At 53.9% G+C, this 25,278-nt stretch overlaps 7 protein-coding genes across 7 annotated transcripts; 3 read left to right on the forward strand and 4 right to left on the reverse strand.

The window, feature by feature from the left end:
• Nucleotides 1–423: 423 nt before the first annotated feature.
• On the reverse strand, nucleotides 424–2,907 carry J4E85_006863 (uncharacterized protein; the record flags this gene model as incomplete). Its single annotated transcript, XM_051471098.1, has 2 exons — nucleotides 424–816; nucleotides 871–2,907. The coding sequence occupies 2 exons, from the start codon at nucleotides 2,905–2,907 to the stop codon at nucleotides 424–426; spliced, it is 2,430 nt and encodes an 809-aa protein (XP_051325308.1).
• Nucleotides 2,908–3,560: 653 nt separating this feature from the next.
• J4E85_006864 (uncharacterized protein) lies at nucleotides 3,561–5,981 on the reverse strand (the record flags this gene model as incomplete). Its single annotated transcript, XM_051471099.1, has 6 exons — nucleotides 3,561–3,623; nucleotides 3,712–3,986; nucleotides 4,036–4,165; nucleotides 4,218–4,478; nucleotides 4,528–5,722; nucleotides 5,899–5,981. 6 exons carry the CDS (start codon nucleotides 5,979–5,981, stop codon nucleotides 3,561–3,563), a joined length of 2,007 nt encoding a protein of 668 aa, XP_051325309.1.
• Nucleotides 5,982–11,646: 5,665 nt separating this feature from the next.
• Nucleotides 11,647–13,601, reverse strand: J4E85_006865 (uncharacterized protein; the record flags this gene model as incomplete). The annotated part of the gene is made up of 3 exons (XM_051471100.1): nucleotides 11,647–13,196; nucleotides 13,245–13,273; nucleotides 13,345–13,601. The coding sequence occupies 3 exons, from the start codon at nucleotides 13,599–13,601 to the stop codon at nucleotides 11,647–11,649; spliced, it is 1,836 nt and encodes a 611-aa protein (XP_051325310.1).
• Nucleotides 13,602–14,157: 556 nt separating this feature from the next.
• On the reverse strand, nucleotides 14,158–16,071 carry J4E85_006866 (uncharacterized protein; the record flags this gene model as incomplete). The annotated part of the gene is made up of 4 exons (XM_051471101.1): nucleotides 14,158–14,184; nucleotides 14,233–15,756; nucleotides 15,803–15,975; nucleotides 16,032–16,071. 4 exons carry the CDS (start codon nucleotides 16,069–16,071, stop codon nucleotides 14,158–14,160), a joined length of 1,764 nt encoding a protein of 587 aa, XP_051325311.1.
• A 345-nt stretch (nucleotides 16,072–16,416) lies between these two features.
• J4E85_006867 (uncharacterized protein) lies at nucleotides 16,417–17,575 on the forward strand (the record flags this gene model as incomplete). Its single annotated transcript, XM_051471102.1, has 2 exons — nucleotides 16,417–16,817; nucleotides 16,864–17,575. The coding sequence occupies 2 exons, from the start codon at nucleotides 16,417–16,419 to the stop codon at nucleotides 17,573–17,575; spliced, it is 1,113 nt and encodes a 370-aa protein (XP_051325312.1).
• Nucleotides 17,576–18,406: 831 nt separating this feature from the next.
• Nucleotides 18,407–19,144, forward strand: J4E85_006868 (uncharacterized protein; the record flags this gene model as incomplete). Its single annotated transcript, XM_051471103.1, has 2 exons — nucleotides 18,407–18,948; nucleotides 19,003–19,144. 2 exons carry the CDS (start codon nucleotides 18,407–18,409, stop codon nucleotides 19,142–19,144), a joined length of 684 nt encoding a protein of 227 aa, XP_051325313.1.
• Nucleotides 19,145–23,225: 4,081 nt separating this feature from the next.
• On the forward strand, nucleotides 23,226–24,269 carry J4E85_006869 (uncharacterized protein; the record flags this gene model as incomplete). Its single annotated transcript, XM_051471104.1, has 1 exon — nucleotides 23,226–24,269. One exon carries the CDS (start codon nucleotides 23,226–23,228, stop codon nucleotides 24,267–24,269), a length of 1,044 nt encoding a protein of 347 aa, XP_051325314.1.
• Nucleotides 24,270–25,278: the final 1,009 nt, after the last annotated feature.

Here is a 25,278-nt window from a genome sequence, read left to right on the forward strand (position 1 = left end):
GGTGTGGCAGGTCGCATGGAGGCTGGAAGGCGCAGGCAGGACGTAAGCGCTTGGACCCATCCGCTGCCCAAGACAGGAGCGAAAAAGCTGGTCTCCGGTCGCGCAATCCATAGGTACACCGATATGCGATAGAACGAGACACAAAAGACGAAACGTGCACACAAAGAGGGATAAATTCTTTCTTTCCACTCCATCTACACCAACACCATCTCCTTCCACCCTATCCATCCCAATCCCTAATGCAAAAACGGCAGGCTTCCCACCACCCTACCACTAAGAATCACACAAACGAAACAAAAAGTATGAATAAACGCCGCTAACGATGCAAGAATTCGCCCAAATCCCCCCAGCTTCCAAGTCCGGGGGGTGTAAATGACCGTGATATAGTCCTTTCAAACAAAAACAAGGCAGAAAACGAATAGCTTACGCATACCGCACACTACTCCTATGCACCGGCGGCGGCATGGGCACATTGCCCTGTGGCGCATGCGGATTCGGTTGCCACGGCGCGGCTGCACCATTTGGTGGTGGAGGTCCCTGTGGAGGATAGCCGTTGTTATATTGACCCATGGGAGGAGGGCCCATAGGTCCGCTTCGATTCCTCCTCGAGCTGCCACCGGATTGGTAAGGCATGGGCGGGGGAGCCTGAGCGTATTTCTTGAGCTTGGAGCGACGGCGGTAGGAGCGCAGGCAGCAGCAGAAGATGCAGAGGAGGAGGGCGCCGCCGATTCCAGCTGCGAGACCGATGACGAGGGGGAGGTGGCGTTGGATCCAGGTGGTGATTTCTTTGCCGACGGAGCCGCCTTCGCAGACACCCTGTGATGTGTTAGTGTTTGAACTGAGGTAGGAGAGTAGTCGAGGAGAACTTACGTTGCTGCATTGACCTCCACCGGTACAACTTGTTCCGTCGAGGAAGTTTTGCTGGATTCCATAGCATCTAGCTCCGAATTCTGGGCTTGCGCAGCTGATCATGCAGTTGCTGTTGTCGCAGGCATAGGTGTCGTTGCCCTTTGTGTAGCTGCCCATGATGGTCTTGCACTGCATGTCTCTGCTCGTGCACTGTCCGGAGGCACAGCTGAGGCCATCACCACAGTCTGAGCCATCCTGCTTGGTCTTGTCCTCGGGGCAGTATGGCGAACTTCCAGTGCACGTCTCTTGTGGATCGCACTCGCCAACGGAAGCGCGGCAGACGGTGGTGGCAGGAGCGAAACCGCAGTCGCGGCAGCAGTCTTCGTTGGAATCGTCGCACACGGCGTTATTGATGAACTGGCAGGTGTCGGGGTTACAGCATTTGTTGCCCTCACAGCCTGAGGCGCCACCGCAGTCGCACTGCTCGCCGTCTTCAACGATACCGTTGCCGCAGTTTGGACCAGTAAGAAGAGCGACATCGCGGTTGTTGGTAAGACACTGAGACTTGACACTGTTGCGTCCGAGCGCAGAGCAGATGTTTCCAATAGAGCAAGCGGAAAAGCGGGAAATGCCCTCGGAAGTCGAAGGGTTCATGATGAAGCCGCCTCCGGCGTCACATTTGCCTTGGCTGAGGGGGCAGCATTGTTGTGCGCTGACCAGGTCGCTGTTTGCGCATGATTGCGACGTGCAGTCGTGCACAGCACCGTAGGTGTGTCCCGTCTCGTGAGCAATGACCTGCCACTCGGATTGAGTTTTGATAACAACGTTGGCACCAGCGACTTGCTCGCCAGCGTTTCCGCTGTTGTCCTGAGAGCCTGTAGTGCAGGCTTGTCCAAGCCAAGCCAGTCCAACGGCGGATCCGGTGTTACAGGTAGATAGCAATGTCCAGTGTGAATATTGATCGTTCTGCTGGCCCCTCCATGTGGAAAACTGGTTCAGACGGTCTTGGATAGTAATGCTGCCGCTGCAGTCTTGGTTCCATGGTGTCGCCTGCTGTTGCTGTGTCGGGCATTCAGGTTCCGTGATGAGCAGATTGGCCAAGCCGAGGGAGATGTTGAAGGTACTCTCAAACAGCTCAGAAGCCGAGTTCATGGCGTCAATGATGTTGGTCTGCGTCGCGTTCTTGTCACCGTTGAAGGAGCGGACATAGGTGCAGTCGGCGGCCACACCGACGAGCGCGACCTTGCGCGTGCCGGGGCATCCGGCGGTACTGCCAATGGTGGAAGAAAGGTCGACACCTGCACCGTTGCCTCCGGGCTGGTAGTCGTCCTGTCGCTTGAACATGGCACCTATGAGTGACGGGGACGTCGCGGGTGAGACGTCGCGGGCGCGCATGCTAGCAAAGACCGGGTGGTCTGCCTGCGTGTTGAAGAGCAGCTCATCTGACGGGCATTTGACGCTGTCTGCCCGCTTCCTCAGTTCCATGCGCTCCTCGTCGTTGTCGGCAGAGTTCTTCATGTCCGAATCGCGGTAAACGACCATGTATTCCTTATCGCGCAGGTCAACGTCTGGGTCGTCGGCTGTCCGCACCGACTTGTAGTTCGTCGCCGTCTTGACATGGTGGTGGTCGTGGTCTACGGTGAAGGTGCCCTCGAATAGCGGTTCCAGCCCGTCCTTGCGTATCCCTATCCGGGCCCAGCCGACCTGGTCCCAGCGGTTCCCCCTCTTCAACCATGCTGTGCCCTTGTAGACTTTGTGTCGCAATCGCTCAATCGGCTCTTCCCGCGCTATTGACCCGTCGGTGTTGAGGTGTGTGATGCGGCCGCCGTCTACGAAGAGGTCGTGGTTGGGCTCGAGGCGCAGGCGGATGCGCTTGCCGGAGACATCGAAAGCGAGGTCGAACGACGAGACGGCAGTCACGCGGTGTGTTTGTGTGAGGATGTCGGCATTCTTAGCGAGCGCAATGCTCTGCAATGGTGGGCGGGCGTGTGATGAGGCGGCTGTTATGGTGGCGAGGCCGATGGTGATGGCGGCCCGGAGACTCCCAAAGATGCGCATCTCGTGTGGCGGTGCTTCTCCGCTCAGGAGAAGATGGGGGAGGTGGTGAAAAGCGAAAGCTACGACAACGCAACGAGAGACATGGGTAGGCAAAGTACGTGTATACAGAAGAAACGCTAGTAGAGGCGAAAGGCTATACGCTGGGTGAACGATGGCGAGCGATAATGGAGAGTCGTAATCGTCTACAGGGGGGCTGTGCAGAAGGGCCAGCCACCGTCTTGGCGGCCGGCAAGCGGACAGCGAAGGGGTCTGGGCGCGACACGAATGAAACTATCCACCCTGCCTGCACCTCTGCGCCGTAGACTGCTCTGCTTCGTATCTGTATACGCCGTTGCGCCGCTATTCGCGCGTTTGTTGTCGTGTTGCTCCACGCAGGAACACCCGGATGCACAAAAATTACACTCAACGTGAACCTAGCGGCTGCATATTCGTGCTATATCCGTACTAAACATAGAGGCGCGCACAGCGGCCGCCCAAACAAACACAGCATGGTCATGCCTCAGCGCGCATACTGCCTGCGTCTCACTATAGGACTGCCATTGCTCGGCGCTTGTTCCCTCCAAGCGCGACTGAATTCCTCCCCACCACACTAGCAGAGCTTCGTATGCTTCCCTCCCATGGCAACCACGCCCACCCGAGCCAAGTCGAGCCGTTTATTTCTTCTTAGACTGGTGCACAATATCGATGATCTTGTCGACTACCGACGGATCCGAAAGCTGTCGGGAGCCGTTAGTAAACATCATCCCACCAAGTACGCGTCATCGCCTTCAACAAGACAAGAATATTGGCAAAACTCAGACTTACTGTTGTAATGTCGCCCAACTGGTCCTCTTCTCCCGCCAAGATCTTGCGCATGATACGGCGCATGATCTTGCCGGATCGCGTCTTTGGCAGATCTGGCACCACAAAAATGGCCTTCGGTGCCGCAAACGGTCCAATCGACTTGCGCACTTGCATCACCAAGTCCTTCTTCACCTGGTCACTTGACTCCGTGCCGTCTTTCAGCGCTACAAAAGCGTTGACAGCTTGGCCTGTCAGTTCGTCATTGATACCCACCACGGCGGCCTCAGCCACTTGGTCTGCGCAACCGTCAGCAACTTGCATGTCGGACTTTCGGACATAACGTACGGTGCTCAATAAGCGCGGCTTCGATCTCAGCGGTAGACAGCCTGTGACCCGAGACGTTGACAACATCATCAACGCGTCCGCGGATCCAGTAATAGCCCTCGTGGTCACGTCCGGCACCATCTCCAGTGAACTGCAGATGTTATTAGAATTTGCATGTAAGTAATCAGCTTGCCCAAACTCACGTAGTAGCCCTTGTATACGTTCAGGTATGTGTCCATGTATCGCTTGTGTGCTCCCCAAACTGTGCGGGCCATGCTGGGCCACGGCTGCTTGAAGGCCAGTACACCCTCGACATCGTTGCCGTGAATCTCCTCGCCAGACACGGGGTCGATGATCGCAGGCTCGATACCGAAGAATGGCAAAGATGCGGATCCGGGCTTCGTGGGTGTGATGCCTCCCATGGGTGAGATGACGTGGGAGCCAGTCTCAGTTTGCCAGTAAGTCTGTCTCAGTCAGCAACAATGTCTATGAACGTACTCAGCCGCAACTCACATCAACAACGTGTGCCTCCTCCTTTCCGACAATTTCAAAGTACCACTTCCACACTTCGGCGGCAATTGGCTCACCAACAGATCCGAGAATCCTGAGGTTCTTCATCTTGTGCTTGACGTGCTCGTCACCCGCACGCTTGAGCAGCCGCAGCGCAGTGGGCGCGACGTAGAACTGGCTGACGTTGTACTTGTCGACGATGTCCCAGTAGCGCGAGAAGTTGGGGTAGGCGGGTGTGCCTTCGAAGACAACGGTAGCTACACCAAGCAGCAGAGGGGCGTATACGACGTATGTGTGTCCTGTAATCCAGCCCACGTCACCACCGCAGAAGAAGACATCGTTGTCGTGGATGTCGAAGACGTACTTTCCAGTTGCTGCTGCGCCGAGGAGGTAGCCTGCGGTTGTGTGCATGACACCCTTGGGCTTGCCGGTGGACCCTGAGGTGTAGAGCAAGAAAAGAGGGTCTTCCGAGTTCATCGACTCTGGCGCAATGTAGTTGGGGTACTTCTCCACCTCCTCGTGCCACCACCAGTCGCGACCCTTGGTCCAGGGAACCTCGGCGCCGGTGCGCTTGTAGACCAGGCAGTGGCTGATGCCGGGACATTGCTTGAGAGCATCGTCGACGATCTTCTTTGTGCTGATGGTCTTGCCGCCACGCTTGCCCTCGTCGGTGGTGATGACGACCTTGCACTCTGCGTCGATGATACGGTCGCGTAGCGAATCAGACGAGAAGCCCGCGAAGACAACGGAGTGGACGGCACCGATACGTGTGCAGGCCAAGAAGGAGATGACGGCCTCTGGAATCATAGGCAGGTACAGGGCAACGGTGTCGCCCTTCCTCACACCCATCTCCTTCAGTGTGTAGGCCAGCTTCGAGACCTGGCGGAGGAGTTCTCCATATGTGATGATGCGGCCATCGCCCGCGTCGTCGGCCTCGTAGATGATGGCAGGCTTGTTGGGGTCCTTGAAGGCATGACGGTCGACACAGTTGTAGCTGGCATTCAGTCTGCCCTCCGCAAACCACGCGACATCGCCGTGTTCGAAGCTACCCGAGGACACGGTCTGGAAATCGCGCTCCCACGTGAGCAGTTCGCGCGCGAGTCGGCCCCAAAAAGCTTTCGGGTCTGTGATGGACTCCTTGTACAGCTTCTGGTACTCTTCGAGGTTCTCAAGATGCGGTTTCGAGTGCGGGTGTTTGCTGTGCGCGCGTTAGCTGCGTGCTCTCGTCTGGGTGCGATCGCGATCTGGTGGTCGGCCAAACGCTCGGCGGCGCGGGGTCACCCCGCCCACCCGCGAGCTCTGGAGCTTGGATGACGCCGCAGCTGTCATTGTCTTGGTGCATGATGCAATGACCAAACAAACAGAGAGACTCACTCGTAAAACGCCTTGGGGACGTGGAATGTGTCCACCTGGTGGGCTTCGGCCACGACGGGCGGCTTGACGTCTCCTTCAGACATGTCTGGGCTGGTCGATGTGGATTATTTAGCCTGGCTGGCGGGGCAAAGGAGCTCGGCTTCGGCGCGCTGCAATTTCGCGACAAGGACAGTTCAGCAGCTTCACCAGCGTGGAAGCGTAGTCTGGCAGGATCGCAGGTCAGAGACGGACGGATTGTCCAGAACAGTTATATGTCTCAATTCCGGGTAAAGGGGTCGGCGGTACGCTTGATTGCCGCAGGGGCCGGAGTGAAGTTGGTGAATGTTCGGGAAACAGCTGCTTAAGTGGAGCTTCGCGTGGCTGTTCAAGGTTCGAGATTGAGGCGACGCGGTTGGGAGAGGGAGGTTTGTAATGCAGAGCACGAGATGGGCGAACGGCACTCTTATGAGCTGCGACTCTAGCAGGGCGTTGGTGATGTAGCCTTACCCCTCGCGTGCCTTCGCTGCGGGGACTGGAATATGACGAACAGCTTATTGCTGGCTTCTGTCTGGGCCCACAACCATTCCGTGGGCGGCACCATGATCCAATACGGATAGCATCCTGTGATGCCCTCCGTTTCTCCGGATCACTAGCACACCACGCCAGTCAGACTGTACTGCTGTGCCGATCCGCCGTCAATCTGCTTGACTGCCAATAATTGGCGACATCCAATTTGCCCTGCTTCACATGCTGTAAACGCGTGCAGCGACATGTTGGCTCATCAGGGCGGGCACTTATTCACCATCACCATGTACCTAGATATCCATGCTTGACCCTGAGGAAAACAGCTTCGGCAGGCAGCCGGCCCGCAACTTCGCGACCGCACAATATCTCCCGGCTGTACGCAATTGCCCGAATTCAAGCGGCGCGGTCGGCCTATAATGACTTGCAAAACTGTCATCACCTGGGCAGTGTCGAAGAGCAGGAGCTCTCCCGTAAGCTACAAGCTCGGCTACAAAGGTGCCGAACGCTCCTACAAAGCTCTTGGTATGACACCACACAAGCCCCAAGCACCCCATTGTGACCAGACTGTCAAGAGTACAAGTTCTACATATCTGGCAGGTTGTGGAGCTGATCGCATGCTCCTTTGCAAAGAATGGGCCTGACCACGCGATGCCTGCAAGCATCAGCTTTCGGGCGTGGGGAAGAGGGACGCAGGACCCATCCGAGGCACCGGCAATTGTTACCGTTGGGCTGGTCGCCATATCTGTTCCCGCTTGTCTGTGCTAGCTGTTCTTTAACAGTGGACACTTCGCATGGCGTGCTGGATTACTTACAAGAGCTAGCTGTTGTGGGTGTGTTTTGTGTGCAGTCCGCGCTAAGCTTTCACCGTGCGAGAGGGTAATATGTTCCGTCCTCGGTTGACTCCCACATGCGAACGCCCTGTGAGAGAGCACCTTTGCGCGCGTGTCTTCGTGCACATGCTCGGATGTGTATCACATTTACGGTAGCGTTTAACGTGCGATCAACACAGTAATCGCGATGCGACCATCCATACACATCTTGGCATTCAAACAGCCGTCGTCATAGCTACCGGCATGCCGTATTGGCTGATGTTGGCAGGTCTGGACACGCTGAAGCAGATGCCGACCAATAACGACTTACAGAGACGTATTATTTGGAGCATTATCATTGCGGGGCCCCGCAGGGGAACAACAGCCAAACCAAATACTCCAGGGCTCGATCAGTTTACTGTGCCTCCTTAAATGAGCTAACTCAATGACTTCGCGTTGGCATTAAGAAACAGTCTGCATGCCCGGAGATTGGTCTCAACTCTGGTCAGAATAGAAGCCGTTGTAGCCGTGTCTCGCGTCATACGGGAATTCGCAGCTCAATGGCGAAAAGATGGGCATGTCTTCATCCAGTCTACATAGCAACAACAGTCCCATCCACTACATGTACCACCACATCCCCATTCCCACCCCCATCTCTACTATCACTCCTCCATTTCCTCTTCACCAACTCAGGATTAATCACAATCCCCCTCTCCCCAACCCCCTCCCACTCAAACTCATACGTATCCAACTGCCCAAACAACCATATCCTCACCGTCAGCGTATCCGTAATAATGCGCGCAAGATCATCATCTCGATCCTGATCGCTAGACGTCGGATTTGCCCAAGGGAAAAAGGTAAGCGAGAAGTGTTCGGCTGCTTCGCGTGTTTCAGACTGTGCCATCCAGGATTTGCGCCGGTTCGGGTACCCGGTTATGGTGCTGTAGAGGTAGACGGAGACGCGGCGGTGGAGAGAGGTGGCGGCTATGAAGTCGGGATCTAGGATTGGGTGTGAGCTTAATGCCTTCCGTGGATCGAGGGGTAGGGATGGAGGTTTACCTGATCCGACGTCGGCGCCGTTCGCGACATGCGCCAGCTCTTCTGGAAATAAGGTCCCTTCCTTGTCCCCTTTTTGCTTTGGCCCTGTTATACCCAGAACGTATGCTACGAGCGCATGCTTGAGCGCCGCAGTTGGACTTGAGCATTCTTGCAGGAGTTCCGCCATATCCACGCCTTTGATGCCGAACTTGGCGATTGAAGGTTCCATACTCGGAGTGATACAGGCGTGTACGTCGCGGTAGAACTTCTCGATATGCTCATGCATCATGCTGAACAAGTGCGACACGCCGTTCCACACTTCATCGTCGTCCGCTGCAGGGGGTAAGAACGATGTAACATCCTTGGACGGTTCTTTTGCCACGCCGGCTGGCGTTGACATCGGAGGAGACAATACAGCAGTGGGCGTCGCTGGCGTAGGGGTCTGCGATACCTGTACATATGGGCTGTGCCGCCCTCCTAGACTGCCGACACCTTTGTGTTGCATCATCCCCAGATCAGGCGCAGAGTCGGCATAGCTTGGGTAATCTTTCGTACTGACGTTTGCATTCTTGTGTTTATTCCGCTGCCTGAAGAGGAAGAAGGCGGCGGCAAATGCGATTGCCGCGCCAATGATGAATGTTCCGATGGCAATACCCGTCACTGCACCAGCGCTCAATCCCTTCGTCTCATCGCCGGCTGCCACTCCTGCCAGGGTTGCGACCGTTGCCTGACTTGGATCTTCCGTCGTTACGGATGTTAGTTGGCTGGGTAAGGCAGTGTGGCTTAGCGACGTTGATATTGATGTTCTTATGATTGAAGGTGTTTGCGATCCTAAGCTCGTGAAGGTGGGCTGGGTGCTAGGTTCGTCAAGTTGTGTGATGCTAGAGCCAAAGCCATCAAAGGTAGGTGATGGCTGTATGTCCGAAATGCCTTCGGATGGAGAAATCCCCCATCCACCCGGCGTCCTTGTCAGAGCGAAACCAATTCCCTCCGTTTGTGCGGTACTTGTTCCGTCCGTCTTTGAGGTACTCGCGCCGAATTTCTCACATCCTGGAAACCAAGGAGTACATCGCGGTAAATCGTCGTCAAATGCGGTGGTCGTGAAACTCCGGATAAAAGGTAGCATCTTTACAGTACCCAGGTATTTCAAGCCAAACCCAAGGCTGTACCTCAACCACGAAATCGACAGGCAAAAGGCGAGAAAAGAGGAAAACGAGAAAAAGAGAAGATCCGAAATCGAAACAAACCTCTCCAGCCTCAAGGGCCACCTATGAACAAAGACAACCCCATCGTATAAGCCGATCAGGCTTCCAGCTCAGCCGCAGCATCCTACAAGGCACGCCGCCGCACTCCGCCTCACGCACTGCAGCAACCCAAACCCCGAATCCTTCCAACTACCCAACTCCCAGACACACGCTTTGTTGCTTACCGTCGTACGGGCAATCAAGCCAGACGCCTTGTCATGATTGTGCAGCTTCCCACTATTGGGACGGCGTAACGTGGGGCGCAAGGGTAGGAGTAAGCAAACCAGTCCCAGTATGAGTGCGCGGATACGGCGATCCATTTGTTGCGCTAGGGCGGCGGCTGTTTTGTTGTTTGGGGGCCTGGGGATGCATGTGTGGATAAGGGCGGCTGTGCGCAGCCTTGTTCTTGTTTGCACAGCCTAGGTAAGGGTTGTCCGCGTTGTGCATGGCATGGTGGGTTTTAGATTGCGGGTGTCTCACTTGTTGGTGGTGTTTGGGCGGAGACGTCACGGCACGTGGTGGTTAAATGGGGAAAGAGGTGGAGGGAGGTTTGCACATGCCATTTCTCAAATCCAGGTTGCCGGCGGGCAAGGGCAGGGTCTATGTGTTCTAGCGTCTACCACCACCACTTCTTCAAACCTTGTTTCTGGTTTGTTTGGTGAACTTCCCTCGAGTTCGCTTGTCGGTATGGGTACTTTGGCACCTTCGGTACCTTCAAGTTCTTGTGCGGTCTCTTGGCAGGGAAGTTCTGCTGTGCTGTACGATCCTTTGTGGGCCAGCATCTCCACAATCTGATGGTGAGCTGAGACTTCAGCTGCGCTTTCATCGGAGCTATAACCCCGCGCTCTTTGTTTGCGTCGCCTGATACATACAAAGGCGATGATCAGGGCTACTAACACCGCCAAAGCCACGATGCCGGCTGCGATTCCTCCCTTTGCGCCGTTGGAAAGACTCTTTGAGTTGGTGGAAGCTGCGTCTGTGTTGGTTGAGGTATTTGACGGCGTCGAGGTTGGGGAAGTCGAGGAAGCTATCCATGTCGATTGTTAGCGATTGCTTTGTTGCTCATGGGGATTATGGAAACATACCCGTCACCTTCTCCAATCTCCCGTTCTTCAGGAAGCACCCTCGAAGGCCCAGTGTCTCACAATCTTTATCCAACCCCTCTACCAAATCCGGTGCCAACATCGCCGCATCAATCGCAAACCCGGGATACACAGCCGTCGCCGCATCAAACGTAGCGTTCATGAGCCAACAATTTTCGAATTCTGTCGCGCCGAGAGGTCGAAAATCGAAGCCGTAGCACAGCGGCTCTTTCTTGACGCAGCGACCCATGCAATCGGACCAAGTTTCTTCGAAGGTGGGATCGAGGAAGTCGACTTTGGCGCCAATGTCTTTCCCGCAGAGGTTTTGGAAGGGCACGGTGAGGTTGAAGTCGTGGTAGGTGGTGGTGTTGCCTTCGCATCTGTCGCTGTCTGATTGTGCGGTGGTGTGTGTGATGATTGTGAGAAGGCATGCGAGCCAGACGTATGAAGGCATTATGGGCAGCACGATAATGAGTCGTCCCCTACTTAGCAGACGGTAAACAGAGATCGGGAAGATACAAGAAAGGCCGGATTTACTGAGCACCTTCGGTAGCTAAAATACATCTTCTCCGTCTTCTCCCACAGCCTGGTAACGAGCATCGGCCCCCTCAACAGATGCAGCGGACATGCCGCAGACGATCCTCTCGACGTCAAGATCTGTACTTTACCCAATGATACTCGCACCGTGCATCTTCTCCTCCAGCCACATGTTCTTGGCAAAGCACGAGGCGTTCTCAGCCTTGTGCGAACCTCAGGAGCTATGCTGAGAAACTGGGTCCGTTGTAAGGGTGGAGTGTATAAATAGTCTGAATGAACGGGAGAGAAGACGATCTTGTATTTTACTGCGCCCTTGAACAGGAATGCTGCGCAAAAGATTGAACTTAGTGAGTAGCTAGCCTCGTCCGTCAGAGTGAGCGATATGTATGCCAAGAATATGGCGGTTCATGTGCATTGCGGGACGGCCTGCCGTAATCGTTGTTCATAGAAAAGATCAGCTTCAATGTTGATCAAATTTGCAAGTGTCGACTGGCTTGACGTTGTCAAGTAACCGCCATTGCTCTCCACCTTCCCTCAATAAGAAAACGGCCTAATAGCATACGTCTCCTTCTCCTCCGGCAGTGGCGAAACAGGCTTCTCCATAAATTCGGGGTACAAATACCACGCCAAGTGTTTGCCCTCCGTCTGCGCACTAGTCCACCCATTGCCCAACCAAGCCAACCTGTTGCTCGTCTTCCCCACACCATGTAGCTCTGTACCGTCACTCTGTCCCTCGAGCTCATCCAAATAAATATAGTCGAAGTCTTCCCACCTCGGACTCCTCATCGTCTCAACACAATGCAACGTACTTCCTGGCCAGAGCCCAACGACCTCGCCCGTCCCCTTGTTCTTGTACCAACTTCGGCATTCGTCGGCGAAGACAGTGCCCTGGAAGTAGGCGTCGACGTATTCGATGAAGTCCTTCTCGCGCGCTTCCTTGACAACCATGGCTGCGATGTTTTCTTTTTGGATCTTGCGGATTGCTTTGATGATGTAGTCGCCTAGGGTCTCGATCATGCACGTCAGGCTGCCGGAGCCGATTGCGGCGTTGGGACCGAGCATGGTGAAGAGATTGGGGAAGCCAGATACGGAGTGTGAGAGGTAGTTTACGGCGCGGTCCTCCCACCTTTTAGCAAGTGGCAGGCCGTTGCTGCCGGTTAGGGGGAACGGAGGTGGGGCTGAGGCTTTGAAGCCTGTGGCACACACGAGAACGTCGATTTCGTGCGTTTTTCCGTCGGCTGTGTGGATTGCGGATTCGGAGATGTGTGTTATGGGCGATGTGACGAAGTCGACATTGGGTTGCGTCAAGGCTTCGAGATAGCCTGGACCAGGCGTCAACCGACGGCACCCTGGGGAGAAGGAGGGTAAGAGTGCTTCGAAGATCTCAGGCTTGCTCTTCAGCCTCTCTTTCATGTGCTGATGGAACATATCCTTTGCGCCCTTTTGTAACTCAGTCCCTTTCATGGTAACAGCATGGATGCTGTTTCCATCTTCCTCGACTGAAAGCCTGAACTTGTGGTAATATTCTGGATCGTTCGCGAAACGATCGCGAAGCTCTGGGGGAATCGTCGAACCATTGAAACCGTACTTGTCCCATAGCTGTTGGCCGAAGGGAGGCGAGATCCACGTCTTACTACGCACAAAGGTACTAATATGAGTACCTGGTAGACGCTGCAGCGACGGGACAATCTGGATGGAGGAGGAACCAGAACCGATGACGCCTACTCGCTTGTTGTTGAAGTCGTAGGCTTGATTCCAGACTGCCGAATGCATGACCTCGCCTTTGAACGTCTCAAAGCCCTTTATCTCAGGCCAAGATGGTGTGTTCAAACCACCCCTCCCTGAAACAAGTACGTCGGCCTTGTCCTGTAGCACATCTCCTGTGTCGAGATTCTTCACTGTGATGTTCCACTTCGCAGTCTTGCCATCCCAGTGGCATGCCTGAATCTCATGGCGTAGCTTGATGAAGCGATCCGCGGAGTACTTGTGCGCTACGTCTTGGAGGTAAGATTGAATCTCCGCAGACGGGGCATAGAGCGACGACCAGTTCGGGTTCGGTTGGAACGTATACTGGTATGAGTGAGCTGTAGATTATTAGCCGTGGTTGTACTCGTAAGTTCAAGCTTGCTTACATGGTATGTCGCATGCGCAACCGGGATATCTGCGATCAAGTCAGTGAATGCACTGCGAAACAGTAAGAAGACCTTGGTTAGTCACAGAAGAAATGCTTACCTGTTCTCGTACCAAGTCCCTCCAACGCCGCCATTCTTCTCATAGATGACAAGATCGACATTTCTCAATCTCTCTGGAATGCGAATGCCGCAATAGATGCCCGAGTATCCAGCACCGATAACAACAACTCTCAGACGTCGCAAGTTTTCCACAGGCGCATCGTTGAGCTTGAAAGGCGGCTTCGCTGAAAGCCCATTGGCATCCTCGTTAATGGAAATGCCAGGCGCGTCGATAGGAAGGTTAGGTACTGCCGACATCGTCAAGAAAGAACGAGTTACACAATAGGAGTAATTGCGCGACGTGTATCCAAATTAAATGGTTTATTCAGAGGCTAGACTGGCCAGCGTAGGTGGTAGTATAGAGTATGACAGAAACGATCCAGATGATGTTGGCCGCAAAATGGCGACAGAGAACCGTTATAAGTACGGCCACCTACACCCCTCACCATCGTCAGGGTTGGCCGTATGATACAAGTGCCGAAGCAGTAGGCGGAGCGTTAGCGAGACGTCGAGTTACCAGTCGGATTCAGCAGACGGCCTGGGGTTCCACCGCTAGGCTTAGCCTATCAGAGCGCGACAGCCTCCGCATCTGTGTCGGCCGAGGCGCCACCCCGGACCTCCACATGCGTCCCGCTGCATCCCGCAACGCGCTCTTAGTGACTTCGCGGAATGTCCCCGTGAAGACTTGCGCGTTCGGCTCTGGATAGTTTTCTATCCGTCCTGTGCAATACAGCTGAGAAACCCCTGCGATGAGCGGCGCGATAGTTGTACCGCAGAGCTGCAATTGAGTTTGTTCCATAGACGATCCCCGGTACTACCTCGGAACCGTGACGATAGCAATCTGTAGTAGTGTAAGCAATTGGAAATCTTCTCTTCGCATTTTGCATACCTGATTTCCAAGAGCGATAGATAACCTAGAACTATCTGGCTCCCAACCAAGACTGTACTCTCCGTCTATGGCCGGGTTCCATTTGTCGCTGGGAGTTTCACTGGCGCGCCACGAGGCAATTGGTACATCTCTCTTTTCTACATCCCAAACAGTGACGGCATCGGGGCCTGCAGCAGCTAAGAGCGACCCGTCTGGAGAGAAAGCAATCTTAAAGGCCTGCGTACCATCCGTGGTAGGTAGATATTTGACGCATTTGAAAGGTTCGTTTGCGTCCCAGATGCGCGTTGCACCAGCCATGGAGCTCGTTGCAAGCAGAACAGAGGGCAGCGAAGAACCGTTCGTAAGGTGGCTGGTCTTTGATTTTACGCGGAAGCTGAGATCGGTGGGGTACTCATCAGGATATTCGTGGACCTGTAGTTGTATCGAGTCGTTGGGGTGGAGGATGCCAAGATAGTACTTCCTGTCTTCGATACCCAGCACGGCGATGATCCTAGACGCAGCGTCATACTTGACTGTTTCCCATGTTACTGAAGTGTCGAGGGTTTGCTGGGTAGTCAGGGAATCGTTGACTTGGTAGATCTTGAAGAGCTTGATACCACAAACGACAAAAGCAGAGTCACTTATCCAGTGGGCGTCGAATATGGCCGTGTCGGTGAATTCGGTCCATGCGGGTATAGAGTCGCTATCGTTCTTCCACACCTTGATGGAACCCTTTTCGCCGTCTGTTGATATCGAGAGCAGCAAGTTTCGTTCGGGGTTCCAGCGAAGCGTGTTGATGAGGCCGGCAGTGGAGGAGATGACCTGTGAGGCCTGGCCGCCTTCGGTAAGCTTGATGAGCTTGTCCATCATCATCTTCTCTCCGACTTCGTTGGATCGCTGTTCTCGCACAGAGACAGTGAGTTCGTTGTCGGAATGCCAGCATAGCGCGGTGACGTCGAAGTTGTCGACGGGTAAGGGTATGTCGAAATGCTGGGTAGGGGGTTCATGGCCAGGGTCTTTGCTCACAACGTGAACTTGGAGGAGGGATTTGCCGGCTGCGAGCAGTACAGGGGAGTCTATAGGCCCCCATAGCGTGTGCTCGATAAGACAGGCAGGGTCTGAGGGGGGAGGGATGGAGACGATGCCGGGAGTGAGATCAGCCACAGCGATGGCCTCGGTCTGGATCTCAGCGTCCTGGCCGATGCTGAGCGTGGATATGGGGATATCAGCAAGCGAGGGCGACTCGGCTTCCGAGACCATGGGCTCCGACTCAGCCCGCACGCTGTTGGTCACATGGGTGGTGCCGTTGTGCTCGATGTCCATGGCATCGCCGTTGACCTGGGGCTCGGGGCGCGGCTCGACGCCATTCGTCGGCTTCGTCTTCTTGCGCTTGAGCGTCTTCTTGGGCGGGGGTTCTTGGACAGCGCCGTTGGCCTCGGCGGCGAGTTCGTGTGCGGGAATGCCCTTGTCGAGGGTCAAGAGGTTGCCATTGCGCGCCGAATAGGGTCGTCCGTGGTCGCTGCCGAACTTGTAGCGCGGCTCCGTCTGCGCTCGTCAGTACCAGCTTCCCGCGCGCGTGTATGCGACATACATTGCAAGCCTCAGCCTGCAGCTGGTCGAAGCACAGCCCGTCCTGGACGAGCCTGATGAGGGCGTGCTGCTCGATGTTCTTCGCAAAGGGCAGCGTGTCGGGGTCGCGGATCCAGCATCGCGAGAGTTGCAGGGCGGCATTACCGAATCCGGCCTCCTGAAGATATCGCCATACTGCACCTAGACGTCAGTCATGCAGGCCAACAGAGGCGTGGGCTGGGGACGTGTACCGAGATAGTTCATCGCGTTGCTGCTGAGAGTCTCCGCCATGGCGCATCCTGTACGCGCTGCATGCGCCGGGGAGCAGAGTGCGTAGGGTCGGGGATAGGCGGGGCGTGCTGGGTGCGCGATTCGTGGTGGTGGTCGTCGTCGAGCTGGTAGGAGGATCGAAGGCTACCTGCAACTACTCAGCACTCTGGCGGCCGCTAGTCCCCACAGGATCTCCGTCCGAGCGTCGTTCATGATCCCTGCCGTCAACACATGCAGACGCTCCCACGCCTGCATGCGCAATTCACCCTCGACACCTCCACCGCCCGTCTGGACCTGCCCGGGCCGATACGTGAAGGACGCCCGACTGCCTCACCTCCCGCCTCCAGACGCCGCATTCTCCCCACCATGGCGCGCATCAACCTGCCCCCGCTCACTCGGGGCGTGCTGGCGGCCGTCGTATTCTTTACGCTGGTAAATTTCGCACTGCGACCCAACGCCAACCTGGTAGAAAAGATCGAGAAGCCAATCATCGGCGTGGGAAACGGCGTCCCGTGGCTCACCATCGTCCCCCGCTATTCGGTGCCGTGGTATCCTTGGGTCTTCGCGCTGGCGACGGTGGTGGAGCAGAACCTCCTCGGCCTCATCACCACCGGACTCACCGTCTTCTATGGCGGACGCTACCTGGAAAGAGCGTGGGGGTCTCACGAGTTCACCAAGTTCATGCTCTTCGTGGCCATGATACCCAACATGCTCGCCTATCTGCTCTACATCGTCGGCTACCTGGTCATGGGCAAGACCTCTCTGATGTGCGTACTCGGCCTTCGTCCCATGCACTGTACTGACCAAGCATAGGCGCACGACCATCTCTGGTGGCATTGCCATCCAAGCTGGCTTCCTTGTCTCCTTCAAGCAGCTCGTCCCCGAACACACCGTGGCCATCGCAAAGGGCCTCATCCGCATGCGCGTCAAGCACTTCCCTGCCATCTTCCTCCTCGCCAACACCATTTCCGGCATAATACTGGGTACCGAGACGGCTATGTTTCTGGCGTACTTCGGCTTCTTCACTGCCTGGATCTACCTCCGCTTCTACCGCATAAGCCCATCGCTATCGTCTACCGCAACTGGCGACGGCTCTGTCATCCGCGGCGACGCCTCAGATACCTTCTCGTTTGCTCACTTCTTCCCAGAGCCCATACAAACACCCGTTGGCGCCCTCTCGGACGGCATCTACAACACACTCGTATCGCTCAAAGTGTGCATACCCTTCTCAGATCAGGATATTGATGCAGGCAACGAACAGGCGAGCGCCCGGGCTGAAGGGGGTTTACCCAGCATCATGAACCCTAACAGCAGGGGCGGTCGAGGAGGAGCCACACGTGCGGAGGCAGAAAGGAGACGTGCTCTCGCTCTAGAGGCTCTGAACCAGCGCCTGAACGCAGCAGCGTCTCGAGGTCCAAGTGCCGCTGCTCCGTCAGCGCCTTCTGTCTCTGGACCTACCGAGTCACTCGGCGAGACAAACTACGAGCCGGACCGACCAGAAGCACCCGAGAGATCAGGGGCGTAGTACACTCGCTCTCAGGGATATCTTAGATCGCTTTGATTACCCGTTGTCGTTCATATACCCGTGGCAGCAGGCGCCTCTCTTACTCCACCGAGTACCTACAAGTTCTCGGCGTTTTGGGCATGGGGCATTGCGGCCGCGTCTTGTCAGCGTTACAGCGCTTTGTTTGGTCGCGTTATTGGAGCGCATATGATACCACCACTCGGGAGGGACTTGTCAGTATTCTTGTACCCAATTATTGTCTACTATCAGAATAGAGTAAGTCGACTGTTTACAAGTCCATCGTTCCATCCGCCGGCTGTTACACCTTGCGAAAGACGTTGCCGCGACGCAGCGGGCCAGTGCCAGAAACGGCACTTCATCAACAATGCGCACTCAAGTGCTCAACTGTACTCGACTTGAATCAGCACTGCCGTTGCGTTTCAGTCGACATGCATCTCTCATGCGCACATAATCGAGCGCCTCCCAGGCACCACCCGCACTTTTGAAGACTACGTTTCCGCAGAAGTCCTCGAAGGGATGCACGCAGCCTACGTGCAGCCTGGTCGCGTACTGCAGGTGATCAGTGCAACCGGGCATTTTGTTACACAACTCTACCCGCCGAGTCTCACGGAGCCGGTAGAGAGCAAGTGTCGTGACAGTTGATACACAGAAAAAGAAATTGCCGTCTCATATTGCTTTGGGAAGAAAGATGCTCTCACCTCCACGAGACGTACAACTCACGAGAAGTACAAGTAGACCGGAATTCTCTATAGTTTCTGTAGACAACGCGCGTCCTATTCACACTTCAGTCCTATCAAATCTCTCTACTTTAACAGTAGCAAATCACTCATCATGTATACATCCATTCTCACCACCCTTCTCGTAACCAGCACCACTCTTGCTGCAAGTCTTCCCCCGAGCCCAGGTCATCCTTTCATCCCCTCAGAATACGTCCCAGAGTCTGCACATCCAGCTGCAAAGCGACAAGGCCTCCCCCTCGGTGATGTTCTAGGTGGAGGCGATGTTCTGGGCGGAGGCGGTCCTCTGGGCGGCCTAGGAGACTTATTAGGCGCTGGAGGCGACGCCGAGAGCTCTTCCGCTGCGCCTGCCCCGGCTCTGACTCCTGTTCCTAGAGCATCAGATATCGTCATGACGACCACCATGGTCACTGTAACAGCGACCTTGTCTACGCCGTTGCCAGAAGCGCCATCAGCTTCCGTGTCTCCCGTGCCTGAAGATCTGGCCGGCGTCTACGTCTGCGATGACATCAACTGGAATGGCGCATGTTCGCACCACTTCACCAAACCAGGCGGTTCAGATATCGACTGCGCGCAACTTTCCGGCAGGGAATCATCCATCGGGCCGGATCCGGGGTTCTTGTGCGAGTTCTTCACGTATGTACTAACAATGCCTCTACTCGGTTTCCTAGCTAACACCTTCGTTAACAGCAACAACTCTTGCCGCAAGACTCCTGGCGTTGAATCGGATTTCCTCAGCTTGAGCTGGCCCGGTAATGCGGATTTGAGGAGTACGGACAAGGGTGATTTGAATGATAGGTTCTTGAGCTATGTTTGCTTCAAGGTGTTGTAGGGAAGGTGGATTTGGGAGATGGGGGTTGAGAGTTCGGGAGGTCTAGGAGGGGCTTGAAAAAGGATTGAGTGAGAGACTGGTGCTTTCGTTCATGTTCAATTGATGATTTTACGACTCAGATCTTGACTTTTGGCATGCTGAACCCTTTCGTGCGTGTGCTGGTGGATGCTTAGTGCCCCGTGGTTCCTGCGCTTCGAAGCAGCATGTACAGTCGTTACTGACGATCGATGGCCGTATGCTGCTTCTCGTGCAGACATGTTTCTTGGTAGTACATGTCAGGCACGCTACATGCTCGGTCCTCACATGCTCCGTCGTATTCTTTGTTTGTTTATTTACCTGCTCCCATTCTTCCTCCATTCTTCATCCACATCTCTTCCACACCACTCTTCTGGGATACGACCCATTCTTCTTCTTTGTCAACTATCCTCACTTCTATCATCATATATCGCTTCCAACTCTCATTCATCACCACGACACCTCAACACTCTGTCTCTATCGTTATCATATCGTCACCACATCTTTATCACTCCATCGCTACGGACAAGAACACGCACAGCACAGCCTCAACGTATTCAGCAAACTCCAGAAGTACAGCAAGTACAAAGTGGGCTCTGCCTCGACTTGCTTCGCCAGGCGCAAGATCAGGGCTAGGGCAGCGACCTCTTCTGTCTTCGTTGTGGCAATTATAGTCACACCAAGGAGAACTACCAATGCAAGCGCTGCTACGCCAAGGTCGAGTGCGACCATTGTGCCTCTTCTCAGTCGGACAAGCGCATTGGTCTCTTACCAGTTCTCCGTTGGCAACATCGCTATCTAGATACAACAGTATGTATCTGATGCCAGAACTTATCTATACCATACTAACTGTTCCTTAGTATCATTACAACATTCGTACCGCTATATCTCGCACATTCTTATCCAGTCTATCTATATCGCCATCGTTCCCTCGCCAGCTCTTATCCTGCCACGATCGAAGGCTTCTACAAGAACACCACGGTTTGACGCAACTACGAGGTCAATCCATGATCGATAACACTTTCCTCGAGGGAGCCATGTATCCACAATGCAACATCGCTCTTATCGGAAGCATTGCTACAACGGTATGCATCTGACCCCACAACTTCTCTGTGCCATGCTAACTGTTTTTTAGTATTCTTACGGCATCTCTACCTTATTCATCCGTCTATTTGCAACACTACCCTAGAGGAAGTCAGATACTCGCAGTGCAACCACGCTCTGCTCGGGGACACAACCATGGAAGACGTCCGATTTTTCCAGTGCATTTTCGGCAACATCGTTGTCACGGTATGTCTCTTACTTCAGAGCTTCACGATGTTTTACTGACTGTTTCTTAGTATTATTACGGCATCTCTACCTCATTCATCATCTCATTCCAGACCAGTCATCCATGCTCTCCGATGAATACGACGGTACGTATCTTGGCCCAAAACTTCTCCATCTCTTACTAACTGTCTCTTAGTATTGTTACGCCATCTCTACCCTCATCCTTTCGCATTCTTCGCTATCCCTCTCCATGTCATCGCTATCCGACTCATCCTCGCTCCCACCGAGACGCTCGAACAACATCGATGTCATCAGATATCATATTACACGACTCAGGGAATTGATCCCATCGAGTTGGATGATTCACTCTCGCTACCTTGCGGTGGCCTTTGGCAGCCTCATTGCTACTGCTACCTGTGTCCAATCCAAGTGCCTTGCAGTGGCCTTCGGTAGCCTTGTTGCTACCGCTACGCTAATATCCCTTGTCACATCCGCGACACTCGAGGTACGTCTCATTCGTCAGCTGTCTCATTATTCAGAACTGACTTCAATATTCCAGCGTCCCGCCATCGTATTGCCATATTCTTGATATCCTTCCTCTAGGACGGTCCTCATTCTCGTCATCAACTATTCCTTGCTATCATCATCGCCATTGTTCAACAACATTCTTACGCCATATCAAAAATACTACTACTACAACCTCGCAAACGCTCACATTGTTGGTTTTTCTTGCCGAGCCACCCGATACCATGCTAACAAGAGTTCAAGGTTACCCGTCAGAACTCCAACAGGGACGAAGAAAACGCTGTGCATGCACTCGAAGCCGTCACCTTCATCCTATTCTTTGGCCCCGACCATCGGTCTACGACTGGTGCTTTTCCTTCATCGTTATCACATTCCTATCATCACCATCTTCATCAATACAACATCTTCGCTGTTTGGAGCTCTCGACTCCAATACCATCTCGCACCAACTCAACACCATCACCAATACTGCAGCCAGTGGACACTCCTCATCGAACCTCGGATGACAAGTTTTCATTGTAAGTTTCCCTTCCAGCCGCGCTTCCTCATCTAGAGAGAGTACGCGTTGTACCTAGCATCTCTCCGTGCTTGACTAATCTGGCTTCAGCATTATTCCGCTATCCTTTCACATTCTTTCGACGATTTCGTTTCTATTATCGTTATTCTTGTCATCATTCAACGCATCCTGGCTACAGCAGATCGCCAAAACGCAGTTCTCGACTATCATTTTCGTCGCCTTCCCCCATTCACCGACGTCGCTTTCGTAACCAAGGAACTTGGCGTTGGCCAGGAAGGCGAGGTAAGTGCGCGAAGATCCATGCTTAACTATCATGCTAACAGTTGATAGGGAGCACAACACAGACGCGAGACTATTGCCTTTCCACAGTCCCAGGACCAACGAGCCGATTTGTCACCGTAGTGACACTTAGAGCCTGCTCGCAATAACACGCAACCTCTAAACACATGCGCATTCGCCATGGAGACAAAAGGCGCGCTAAAGCCATCGCTTTCATCTGGAGCAGCTTCTCATCACGGAGGGCGTCAGCTACGCGTGCCAATTCCAGCTACCACATCATTCTTATCGCCTTTCGTATATCGATATTCCATCTTTATACCTCGGGCCGCACACTGTGCTCTCCAAATTCTTCACTACCGAGTAGGTTCGCATCTTTACCTTCATTCTCAACAACTCCATTCTTTATCGGCATTCAGCGACTGTTATCGATATCCTCGTTCTAGCCATGCCTCTACTCCATTCAGTTTCAGATCTGTGGGGTCTACTCCCTATCATTTCGCATTCATCCATATCCTATCGTTATGCCTACGGCGTCGCACAGGTCAAGCTCGGTTACCTGTCTCATGTCCTTGGAATCTACAACACACTGAGATTCAGGAACTGAAAGACCGTGTCAACGCCCGCGCATCGTCTTGTCCGATGCGTACATACCGTTAGTGGCAGGGGCGACTGCGCGAGGAGTAAACGATCCGTGGGGTTCATAGGCTGGATGCTGATCGTCGCGATTCCAGGTCGGTGGCATCCTGGATGGAAACGTCACCTTGAGAACGTTGGGAGCGGAATTCGTTGGTGTAGCTCTTATCTTAGAAAATACTATGCTCTCTTGTCAATCTTGCTTCCCATGTCACAGTGATGCCGATGCTCCGTCTGAAGCCGATGCACAAAGAAGGCATACTCCAGCGTGCGATCGAGATTCCGAGCTTCATTCTCATATCTTACAACGGATTCCTTTACATTATGTGCTAGAAGGCGTTGTTCATCGTTAATTAGCTGTATCCTCGGACTAAAGGACGGAACAGCCTTCGTTCGTGGAATTTATGTCTTCCGCGCTATTCCTAGTCAGGTTTAGCACATCAATTTCCAGGTCCGCGATCGTCATCGCAACGGTCATCTTGCCACAAACCCACCGCTCTACCCCCGCATCTTCTCTAAATTTACAACTACTACGATCTTCTAGTGTCATGCGCAATATCGCAAAGTAAAGACTTGGCCAATGATGTCTACAAAGCATGCAGTAGTAACGTGGCCGTAGAAAGATCGCGGAATTCTCCAAAGGCTACCCGGTTTTCTTGTCCTGCAATCAATATAATCGGAGGCCACGATTCAGGTCACTCCGGAACTTGTTTACTATTCTACGAGATTAGTAACGGTCTTCCGTGTTAGCCTCGATACTAATTACAATGTTGCACAGTATAAATGTGTGCGAAGTCTCAGTGCCACGACGCGCTGCGCATCTTTCAAACCATCATATCTCATCATGAAGCTTTCCGTATCCCCTCTCGTACTACTAGCAGCCATCGACAATGTCAAGGCTGTTCGATTTCTCGGACGTGTGAATCCGGACACGCAAGAGTTGACATGGCCTGGAACCGGCGTATCCTTTACCTTTACAGGTTCCTCCGCTAGCATCGGCATCGAAGGCACAAGCGGCACCAACAGTGCTCAATTGACCATCGATGGCGTAGCTACTGTCATTCCTGATGTTAATGGCACCTCCATCAAAACGCCCGCTGACCTTGGTAACGGCAAACACACGGTCGAACTGCGGAAACGATCAGAACCTTCATATGGCACCATAACCATTGGCAACGTAACAACGGACGGCACCTTAGGTCCAGACATCTACGCCTCGCGCAAGATCCAAGTCATTGGGGATTCCATCACCGTCGGCTACGGCCTCGACGGCGTCAACCCATGCGTGAACAGCGCCGCTGTGGAGAACAATCCCAAGACCTACGCCGCCCTGGCTGCCGACGCATTAGATGCCGACTACGACATCATAGCCTGGAGCGGCATCGGTCTGACAAGAAACTACGTCTCTCCCACCCCCGATCCAAGCGACATCATGCCTCAGCGCTGGACCAGATATGGCGCTCTCGATCCGCTCAACAGCTATACATTCCCCGCAAACGCCACACCAGATGCTGTAGTCATCAATCTTGGTACCAACGACTTTGGCTATCAAGCCGGCGTACGCGACCCAATCGTCCCGGCAGAATACACCGCTGCCATGGTCGACTTTGTCAAGACAATCAAGACACACTACCCAGATGCTGCTTTCTTCCTTCTGACGTCGCCTATGCTTGGCGACGGATATCCTGCAGGCCAGGCGCAGAAGACTACGCAGACGAATGCATTGAATGCTGCGATTGCGCAACTTAAGAACAGCACGAAGATCAGTCTGGTGGATATGCCGTCGCAGGGCTCAGACGTTGCTTGTGATTATCATCCCAATGCTGCGACCCATGCGGAGATGGCGGAGATTCTGACCAAGGCTCTCGCTGGTGAGCTGGGTTGGTGAGGAAGTAGAGTCGTTGTAAAGAGGATGTGATGATGATGTATATACTTTGACACGATGTATCTAATATTGTTGTTGATACCGGAAAATGTCGGTACGTCATGAACGAGCTGTGAAGGTAGACTATCAAGCTTACCGCGTAGACATATACTTTGTTCGACGCGGTCTACGTAGGTAGAATCATTCGCGTCGCTCGCAAAAAGCATCTATGCAAGATATGACGTTCAGAATTTCACTCCCAAAGCCCGCGGTACAAAGTGTACCATCACCACACGTCCCGAGGAAGCGGTTTTGTTCCAACCCATCACATCTGAACAACACTGACCTTTTGTCCAGCCCTTCTGCCACAACTCTCATAACAGCTAATGCAAACTATCAAGAAGGGAAACTTTTGGACATTCACATCATATACCCCGAGAGTGACTCTTCCATGCCTGCAGCCCGCATCCCAGTGACAAGGCCTCAGGCACAAGCATCTCCCTTGCCCATGCTACATCTGTACAAATCCTTACTTCCACGATACCACCTTTCTCCACATGACCCTCTACACCGAAACATCTTCATACATTTACAACCCACCTCCACCGGTCCACCCCCACCTCACGCCACCCCAAAAGACCGTCTCACCTTGCCCCTTCCGCCCACAATATTCGCCCCCCGAATCGGCCCTTCACTCACAATGGAAGACCCAGACTATCCCCTCAGGTCAAGATCCAGAATCCAAAAATCGTATGATAATACATCAAAGTTCACCATTTCGGACCGTCGAAGGAAAGTTATCACCTGGACCCTGGCGCGGGGGTTCCGCTACTTTTCGAGACACGATGGCACCCGTAACGAGGCTGGCAGCAGTCTCAATCCGGCGAGGTGGAAAGCGGAAACCATGTGATAAGGGAAGGGATGTGTTGCGTTACGACGCACGCGATTGCGCCATATAAAGTTCTCACCCTCGGTCCGTTCTGGGGTGTGGACAACTTTAATTTTCCAACGCGGGTTTTTGGGGAATCTGGAA

The sequence above is a fragment of the Alternaria conjuncta genome (genome assembly GCF_024043145.1).
Source record: "Alternaria conjuncta strain BMP 0040 chromosome Unknown scaffold_9, whole genome shotgun sequence".
Lineage (NCBI taxonomy): Eukaryota > Fungi > Ascomycota > Dothideomycetes > Pleosporales > Pleosporaceae > Alternaria > Alternaria conjuncta.